The 10201-nt window shown below is 36.3% G+C and overlaps 1 protein-coding gene across 2 annotated transcripts; it reads left to right on the top strand.

The window, feature by feature from the left end:
• Positions 1-370: 370 nt before the first annotated feature.
• Positions 371-7536, top strand: LOC113346309 (NAD kinase 2, chloroplastic-like). Of its 2 annotated transcripts, none has more exons than XM_026589854.1 (8): positions 371-691; positions 1785-3596; positions 3951-4072; positions 4166-4307; positions 4865-5089; positions 5323-5397; positions 6102-6203; positions 6972-7536. In XM_026589854.1, exons 1-8 carry the CDS (start codon positions 443-445, stop codon positions 7173-7175), a joined length of 2931 nt encoding a protein of 976 aa, XP_026445639.1. In that variant the 5' UTR covers positions 371-442; the 3' UTR covers positions 7176-7536. The 2 variants fall into 2 exon arrangements, with proteins under 2 accessions (XP_026445639.1, XP_026445638.1); XM_026589853.1 differs by having other exon boundaries at positions 371-718.
• The last annotated feature ends 2665 nt before the right edge of the window (positions 7537-10201 follow it).

Here is a 10201-nt window from a genome sequence, read left to right as displayed (position 1 = left end):
GATTTGTTTCACTTCTACTTTGCTTCAGATATTCAAACCCGATCGTGGTTGCTTTCTCCCCTCCCCTGTAAACCCTAAATTTTTGGCTTAGCCATAGTGCTCGCTCAACCCGGCCTTTACAATACAATACATCTACGTGGTGAGCAGCTTCTCTATCATGTGGTGCGGAACAAAAGACGTCCCGTTCTCACAATGCCAGCTAGACTGCTAGTATATCACAAAGTTTTTGTTTGTTTTCGAGAAGAAACAGTTGGGTTGCATCGATGATATTTCATAAAATTCGATTCCATCCACACTCTTTTAACACTTCGACAGAAAAACTGAACTAAACAACAAAAACAAATTATCCAATTTCGCATTTCAGGTATACCATCCAAATCCCATTCTCTGCTCACATAAATTAAAAGTTAATCAACAAAGAAATCGATTGAGAGATTCAGAGATGATGATGATGGATGTGAGACGGGGTTGTGCTTCCAACCCATCATCACCATCATCATCATCGTCATCGGCGTCTCATCATCACCTTTTTCGCACTTCCCCTTCTCATCCTCACAAAAACAACAGATTCTTCGAATTTGGATTTCATCAGCAGAATAAAAGAGGGCAAAATTCATCATCTGGAAATTCTAGGTTTGGAGTCAGAGCTAGTGGTGAACTAACCAGTTTCTTCTTCTCAGCATCTTCCCCAGTAAAGATCGATTTGGACACTCCTGAGATAATCTAATTGAAGTTATATTTTTCAGTTTGAAATGAAATGAGAACTATAAATTAGGTCTGGGATTAATTAATCAGTTGTTAAAACTCAGTAGCATAAGTTACATCATAATCAAGAATGGAACCAAAATTTATATGTCCTACCCTTAACTGTGTGCATGGCATGTTTTATTTGGTCAGGAGCAATCAATCACTATGTCACCAAATGCACTAGATTGATGCACTAGAATGATGGAATAAGTGTAATAAGTTAATAACAGTAGTTATACCAATGTAATTAGAGATGGCATACATAAATCGAATCTACATTAGGTATAATATAGAACGGCAATCAATACGTGGTTTCTACTGATTTAATCATCTTTTTATGCTGTCATGAATATGCTTAAATGCTAGTTGCTAGTGAGGTGAAATTATGTATGATCTTCTGGACTAAGTTATTATCGATAAGTTATGAATTTGAGTAATCCCCCTTCCTTAATGCTCTCCAATTTGTGGGCTTACTTTCTTTGTAACTTCTTTATAAAACGGTACTCTCCTATTTGGTTTCTGGGTATATCTTTGTTTTTGCATTAAAAAGACGCAATACTTTTTGGTTGGGGGTAGTGCCGAGAGTTATGGTTGTGGATTATTTATCTGTCCCCGAGTAGGACTGGTATTTCAGCCAGGGGTTTATTTTGATTTAGAACGGAGAGCATAGGATTGTGGTTATATAAGAGAAGAAATTAGTTAATGAAATACACAAAGTAATTCTAAACATGCATATAGCGAGAATGAGGAATTAAAGACGTGGATTCCATTTCCTTTCTTTCTCAAATTTTGTTGTTCGACATAACTAACTGGCTAGCCTGCTTCAGTCAACTGTAAGTTGAAACAATTAGTTAACTAGCATCGTTTCTCCGCCCTATTGTTTCTTTCATACATTATTATTATTACTACTTCTGTGAGGATTATTAAGACTACTCTGAGTATTAATGTTCTATTATTTTTTTTACAATCGTATTATTATTATGATTCCATAAAAATGGGACTGATTGAGGTTTTTTTTGGTGACAAATGAATTGAAGACGTTCCAGTCTCAAGATTTTTCACAGCTGTCTTGGGTTGGTCCAGTTCCTGGGGATATAGCAGAGGTGGAGGCGTATTGTAGAATTTTTAGAGCTGCAGAACAGCTTCATATTGCTCTAATGGAAACGTTATGCAACCCGGAAACCGGAGAGTGTTCTGTTACATATGATTCCTCCTCCGAGTCTGAGGAAGATTTTCCATTGCAAGAAGAGAAAGTAGTGGCGGTGCTGGGACGCATGGTTGCTTTACTGAATAAAGGAAGGGCAGATGTTCTATCTGGCCGATCATCTGGTTCCTCTCAATTTGTGACAGATGTTAACATATCAGAGGGCAAGGTGCCACCACTTGCCATTTTTAGGGCAGAGATGAAAATGTGTTCTAAAAGTTTGCATGCTGTGCTTAAGAACTATTTACGTTCCTCTGACAATCGAAGCAAGAATATCTGGAGAAAATTGCAAATGTTGAAAAATGTCTGCTATGATGCTGGATTTCCCCGTGCTCATGATTGCCCTTGTCAAACATTGTTTGCAAATTGGGCACCTGTACCCCTGCACCCTTCGAAAGAAGGCCAACTTTTAACTAAAGGTTGTGAAGTTGCTTTCTGGAGAGGTGGCCAGGTCATAGACGAAGGTTTAAAGTGGTTAGTGGATAGAGGTTTTAAAGTGGTTGTTGATCTCAGGGCAGAGGTTGTCCAAGATGATATCTATCAAGCAGCACTTGAAGAAGCTGTTTCAAGTGGGAGAATTGAAGTGGTAAAACTTCCTGTTGAAGTTGGAACTGCACCTTCAATGGATCAAGTCGAGAGGTTTGCTTCTTTGGTGGCGAATCCTGATATGAAGCCACTTTATCTGCACAGCCAGGAAGGTGTTTGGAGAACTTCTGCTATGGTCTCTAGATGGAGACAGCATATGGCTCGTTCACCTTCACATCTTATAGATTCCAAGAGGACTACCAGGCATACAAAAGATCTAGATGAAGATGAAAGAGGGAAAGGGAAAGATCAATCTCCTTCGCTATTAGAAAGTGAGAACGGTGCAGTGGAGGTGGGATCTCTTGCGAATTTCAGCGCCGATGTAGACCCACTCAATGCTCAGTTTCCTAGTTGTGATATTTTCTCTAAAAGAGAAATGTCCAGTTCTTTCAGAAATAGAAACATCTCACCTCCAGAATTTTTTAATTATCGTAGGAAAAAGTTTGAGGAAGCACTGGTCTCAAGAAAGACAGGTTGGGCTGCAGTTGAAAATAGTGACATAGTACCTCTGGTTGATCCAGTATCAGGATTGCTGGACACAGGAGGTCCAAATGGTGTAACTGAGGAGGAGTTATGCTTGAAGCCTCAGAATGTTCCCATCAATGGAAAGTTTGTTGCTGGCAGTGATAATTATGTTTCTATTGGCGTGGATGCAAAAGGTTATGATTTAACAGAGAAGAAAGACATCAATGCCAAAACTCAGCATTCCTTGGTCGAAAATCTTGGCTTGGAAAAGAACGGAAAGCCTACAACTATCAGTAAAGATCGAAAAGGCATTGAAAAAGATTTAATAGCTCCAAATGACAGTAACATGGAGATATTTGAGGGGGATATGTGTGCTTCTGCAACTGGTGTGGTTAGAGTGCAGTCAAGAAAGAAAGCAGAGATGTTCCTAGTCCGGACAGATGGTCACTCATGTGCTAGGGAAAAGGTAACAGAGTCTTCTTTGGCGTTTACTCACCCTAGCACTCAACAGCAGATGCTAATGTGGAAATCCCCACCCAAAACTGTATTATTGCTTAAAAAGCTAGGAAATGAGCTGCTAGAAGAAGCTAAAGAGGTACATTTTATTCTTAGGTTCAGTTACTTGCTTTTTTATTTTACAGTCTATTAGGAGAATGATGCTGCAATCTTTCGATTGAGGATGATCCTTATTTTGTGATCATCCTGGGTAAGATTCACAACTGACTTCTAGTGCTAAAAACGAGTGAGTGGCTTATGGCCTTCCACATTGGTTGTGAATCTGAATCAAATTGTTTCAGAAAGGAGTAGTTCATCACAGATGATCTGCGCAGTGAGCTTTCCATTAACACCTTAAATTGTCCGCGTTAATGACACTGTATTAATGGGGAAAATATGGGGATGCTTGTGCTGCTTGGGCTAGTTAATTGAGTCCTCTCTCTCTATTTTGTAGGTTGCCTCTTTTCTGTACTACCAAGAGAAAATGAATGTCCTTGTAGAACCTGATGTGCACGACGTATTTGCAAGAATCCCAGGATTTGGTTTTATTCAGACCTTTTACAGTCAAGATACCAGGTACTGAACTTATGGATCTGGGACACAAGTAAATTATATCTAAATGCCATGCCCGTATTGATGACCACTTTTCTTGCCTTAATTATTTTGCAGTGACCTTCACGAAAGAGTAGACTTTGTAGCTTGTTTAGGTGGAGACGGGGTCATACTCCATGCATCAAATTTATTCAGATGTGCTGTTCCCCCAGTGGTCTCATTTAATCTTGGATCTCTTGGGTTTCTCACTTCGCATACTGTATGCTTCTCAACTCCATCTTTTTAGGAATCACTTTTTTGTTCAAAAATCCCTTTTCTCACTACCAGATGTTTGCATGTGTGCTGCACATGAATGGTTTTTTTAGTATTCAAATTTAAATTTTTTAAACTACATTTGGCTTTTTACAAAAAGAAAAAACAAATAATATGAACTATATAAATAATTATTGGTTGGACATTTAATCAATTTTTATATGTATTTTCGTTATATGATTATGATGAACAAGTTCCAAGCGGGGAGATTCTAGGAGATGTGTTTCTAATACATCGACCACAACAGAACCCTTGATATTAGCTACTATAAAGTTTTACAGACCTGTACATATCACACGCATTGTGTAATAGCCTAGTACAAATGGTCAACTTTTCCAACAAGGGTATCTAGATACCTTTTTATCTCTCCATGATTAGCATAAACTTTAAAGGTATGTTATTTTAGGGAAATCACACGTAAGAAAGCTTCAAGAATGCGATTCGTTATGCTGTATATGTTTACTTTATTTTTTTCTTTGAATAATTTTTCCTTTTCTGCTGCAGTTTGAAGATTTCAGGCAGGACTTGAGACAAGTCATCTATGGGAACAACACTTTGGATGGAGTTTACATAACTCTTAGGATGCGTCTCCATTGTGAGATATTCCGAAACGGAAAAGCAATGCCTGGGAAAGTATTTGATGTCCTCAATGAGGTGGTCGTCGATCGGGGTTCTAATCCTTACCTATCTAAAATTGAATGTTATGAACGTCACCGCCTCATAACTAAAGTAAGCAAAAAAGAGTACCATCTCCCTTAATTGTGCGAGTCAATAGCAAAATTCTAGTTTCCCTTTTGGATCATGTCCTGATTTTCTTATTCCGTGTTTTTCAACTAGTTACTTTTGCTGGTAACTCCTGTCAAAATAATTATTTCTTGTTTTCCACCGACTATTATATTCTTAATATTTTTTATTCTCTGGTTAGTGCTTCCTCTATTCTAATTAGTTTAAATCTATTCTAGGTGCAAGGTGATGGAGTCATTATAGCCACGCCTACAGGGAGTACAGCTTATTCGACAGCTGCGGGGGGATCCATGGTATGTCTACGTCTTGGGCTTCAGATTTTAACCTATAGTCAGTATTTGAAATGAAACACTTAAAACATTCATTAAGTGCATTACTTCATTGCCAAAGAAAAAAAAACTTGGCATATATAAATCTCAGTTAATATGAAACACTTAGACCTTCATTAACTTGGCATACTGTTTCTTTCCTCAGGCATTTGATATTTGATATTTCACTATTTTGTCTTTCTTCAATGATCTATGTTAATTTCTGCTGGATGGTTGGTCACTGGTCAGCAAGCAGATCTAGGACGATTCTCCTTTCACTTGGATTAATCATCTATTTACTTTGGATTCATAGCAATGAATACCAAATTTCAATGTTGGTAAAAAATCACAGCATGAAACGTTAAAGAAGAGGACATGTTGTTTTTCCACTCTTATTTTATTTTTATTTTTTATGTCTAGCATGTGTTGGTGTTCTATTCTTGATGCTTCTCATGTCCTGATTTTATCCAGTCAATAGGAAGTATAGACTTTGTTGTGACCTTATACAGTATTCATAGTTCTCAAGTTGATCTATATCTACTTCTCAAAGCCTTCTTGTATCATACATTTGCATTGTGCTTTATGCAAACTTATTTACATGTGATCATTTTTTAAGTAACTTTATCTAGTGATGTCTACTTTGACTTTTCTATGTCGTTATCATCTAATCATCAATGATATGAATGCAGGTTCATCCGAATGTTCCATGCATGCTGTTCACACCCATCTGCCCACATTCCCTCTCTTTCAGACCTGTGATCCTCCCAGACGCTGCACAGCTAGAATTGAAGGTAAATTAATTCTTGTAGATAATATTGATCTACTGCTGATTTTATATGAGGTGTTTTCGTCGTAGAGATCTTCCTCGCCAAAAATGAGCACGTTCTATAAGCTTTTAACCCTATGCAGATTGGCATCCTTTGATACTTTGGAGTAAAGGTTTTATTAATGCGAGTATGCTTATTATCCATGAAGTGTCGAATGCTTGAATGGCTTAAGGATTTCTTTTTCTCCATAAATTTTCTATATATTGTAGTAAATATAAGAGACTTAGTTAGGACCTTATGCTTTATCAATCCATTAATATATATTGATGTGTTTTCTTTCATTGTTGCAGTCTAGTTGTGAAATATATATGTTAACACCTATGTGTATTCATCTATTGTATCACACTCCTATACTATATGATTCAATACACAGAAAATGGAACTGGGCATTGAAGCACAAAATAATAAACTTTCTGATATTTCTATCTCAAGGAAGTATCAAAAGATGCAGTTGCACTAATGGAAATTTTGTTTTAAGTTGAAGAGACCGCACAATGGTAAAAAACCAAAAAGAAATAGCAAGGCTACTTTCAGTAAATTATATGTATCAAGTTTCTAATCTGTATATTTAAGAGAGGAAGATTGTCTGTCTCGTATGGTTTTGACTTCACATGCATTTCGACTTGAAGCTTGTGATCCATATATATTTCGACTGCAGTCTGTTAAGAGTTTTCAAAATTCTGGAACAAATATGTGGTAAATCAGTTTATGTCTTCTTGTTAATGTGCGCAGATACCTGCAGAGACCAGAAGTAATGCATGGGTTTCATTTGATGGGAAAAGGCGACAACAGCTATCTCGAGGAGATTCGGTTCGGATATGCATGAGCAAACATCCACTCCCAACGGTCAACAAATCCGATCAAACCTGTGACTGGTTCCATAGCTTAATCCGCTGCCTCAACTGGAATGAGAGGCTAGATCAAAAGGCCTTATAGAAAGATATCACAAGTAAGTTTAGTGCAAATGTTGTCTGTACATGATTTACATAGAAAAGAAAATAGTTCATTTTTCCTTTAGTAGGATAATCAGAGTAAAATGTGTGATATTTCATACCCACTAATCATTGTCCTTCGGATGTAGTTCAACCACATAACTTGAGACCAGTTGGTACATATTACTTGTTCGTGGTTGTTGGTGTGATGAATCGCATCCATCAGTTATTGTAATATTTGTAAAACATTTACCAGAGGTTGTAACAGCTCATGGTAATCCTATATATAGGCTTCCATTTCAGAGGAAGAGAATAATCGAAAGTAATTTGAAAATAATAATAAATGGAAGTACTTTCTCATCCAACCTAATCTTCTTCTGGGGCTGGTATAGTCGAAGTAACTTTTTTTTCGAAAATAACAAGATAAATTACTGCAAAGAAAACTAATCTGTAGATTCAGACTCATGTGGAATCAACTCTGAATGAGTTGTCCGTCCGATGACTGAATCTGTGTGATTAGCTTCTTCAAGAAAAGGTACATAATTGGAGTTCATGTTACATATCTCTTGAGCTTTGACAGTGTCAAAAGCTATTGGGGTAACTTGATTTAGTGTTTGTGACTATCTATCATGCCATACTGGTACCAGAGCATTGACGAAATGATAGATCTTTTGAGGGGTCGGAAATTCACTGAAAACCGTTATGTTAGTGCTCGAGTCGAGGCAAAAGGGAAGATCCAACCAACAGCTTGTCGGTGGGAATCATAGGGGACTTATTCCTAATTCTGATTAAATTATTGTTCCCAATATGGTACTAGCGTTTCTCGGCGTTCGCAATCGTCAGGTGGCCTTACTGACCACAAAAGGAGCTCCAAGTTGATCTCTTTAAAGAGACTGTTATCCCAATGTGTTGGTCAAATTTTCACGACCTCTTTAGCCTGGATCTCAGTAAACTTAATAGACATTTTGATCCTAATCTAATTCCGATTGAATAGACCATCTCAGCATCCGGTGAACGCACCACTAACATTTATTAGTTCTTGGCCAATGATGTCACCTATCCGAGTTTGCATAGGATTCTCTATGTCGCCTATCCGCATTCCCCTATCCGAGTTTTACAGCCCAGCCCAAATTATAGAGCCCTACGGTGCCATAGTAATTATTATATCAGGCAACAAGGAGCATTGCAAATGAATCTTGTTTTGAGTACCCAAAACTTTGAAGCATTCAAGATAATGACAAATCAGTCACCAGGTAGTAAAATCAATAACCCCTTATTCATCATATATTTATAATAAAATAGTGTCCTTATTTCATTAGAGTTAATGATACCGATTAGAATCTAAGAAGAAGAAAATAGGCTTTTGAGATCGACTAAATTAAGAGATAATTAAGGTTTATTAATATATAGGTAGACGTCTAAACGAGGTCTCTTTTTTGTAAGCTGAATTCGTTAAAATAATCGAATTTTTTAATCTAGATCGGCAGACCAGATGAATTGTTCAAATGATAACTTGTCAGCCAAACTTAGGTATATTTTCAGAAAATATAGGTTCGGCTAACAAGTTATTAGCCAAACTTCACTATGTAACTGACTTATATAGGTTCGGCTGAACTTCAACTATCATTTCATGTTTAATTATTAGCCGAACTTGTCATCAACACTTTCAGGATGTAGAACAATGAGCAGTTTGGTTGATAATTCGTTTCAATTTTCGGCCAAACTTCGTTATGTAACTTCCATAAAACAACAGTTTTTCGATTTATATCTAATATGTCAATCACAATCAAGCACTAGAAAATAAGACATGTGTTTGCCGAAAATACTTTCTTATATACATAACCTTACTCGATTTGATTTCTACTTCAACTTCTTTTTCTTCTTCTTCTCCAATTCACAGATTGGAAGAACGATTAGAATGATTACGATTCTTTGTGCAAGTCACTTTCTCGTTGTGTTTAATCAATGATCAAAATTATATGAATTGACGATGATAAAAATTTGAACAATGATGAAAATTTAATCATTTTCTTCTTGTTGTTGAGAATAGGAGATGAGGATAATAAAACTGATTTTGTGGTAATTAAGTTTATGATTTTAATTTTTTAAATACAGTTTCTAATTAATAAAAAAGTATTCTTGTTTAAATTATTCAAGAATATCTTAGTAGTTTACTATATAAGCCACCATTATCACACCACCTTAGGTATGATCAAAGTAGTCAAAATCATTCCTCGGTAATACTCGGTTAGGGAGCTTGGAGTGAGGAGCAATAAGTTCGGACTTGGAAATCGCCAAAATTCGGTCTAATACTAGGGACCTAATTATTAGAGACTTATATATTGTTGCTCATAAGTCATGATTTGTGTAACACACCGAATTCCGGAACAGGATCAAACCCATATGGAGATCCGAACTCGAAGCGCTACGGGTCGGAAAGAGACTTAAAAATTTATTTTTATACTAAACATAATTAAATTTTTATATACATGAGTTGATTCAAATGAATTTACTAAACACATTTAACAACATTTTAGTTCGGATTTACATTTCAAGCAAATACAATAGAACAATTCAATAACTAAGCTACTCAATCCTAGCTTCCGCTGCGCAACTCTAATAAATCTGCAAGGATGTCAATTGGGGTGAGATGACAGCTCAGTATAATGCATTACCAATTCTCTAAAGATGCGCAAACATAATCATTTTTATCAAAGAAAAACATATGACAAGAACATGGTACAACCTCAACGAATCCATGATATATTCAAGAATCACAATACCAACAATATTTTTGATAAATTATCCAATCAGAATTCAGTCTATGAGTTCATAACATTAATATTATTATCAACAAGTCATCCATTTAAGTTTCAACACATCATTTAACATTGTCACCAACCAAACTTGAGTTCACTACATTTACAGTATTATCAACAAATCATTTATCAAATCATCCATTTAGGATTCAACTTATCAATTCACAACAACAATATTGTTTTCAATAATTCATCCATTTGAATTTCACAA

This window comes from Papaver somniferum, unplaced genomic scaffold (assembly GCF_003573695.1).
Source record: "Papaver somniferum cultivar HN1 unplaced genomic scaffold, ASM357369v1 unplaced-scaffold_99, whole genome shotgun sequence".
In the NCBI taxonomy this organism is placed as follows: domain Eukaryota; kingdom Viridiplantae; phylum Streptophyta; class Magnoliopsida; order Ranunculales; family Papaveraceae; genus Papaver; species Papaver somniferum.
This window is presented reverse-complemented; position numbering and strand designations above follow the sequence as displayed.

Coding starts and splice junctions, on each gene's coding strand:
- LOC113346309 (XM_026589853.1), top strand. CDS start 443: ATGATGATGATGGATGTGAGACGGGGTTGTGCTTCCAACCCATCATCA. Junction 4,073..4,165: donor TTTTACAGTCAAGATACCAG/GTACTGAACTTA, acceptor ATTATTTTGCAG/TGACCTTCACGAAAGAGTAG. Junction 5,090..5,322: donor GTCACCGCCTCATAACTAAA/GTAAGCAAAAAA, acceptor AATCTATTCTAG/GTGCAAGGTGATGGAGTCAT.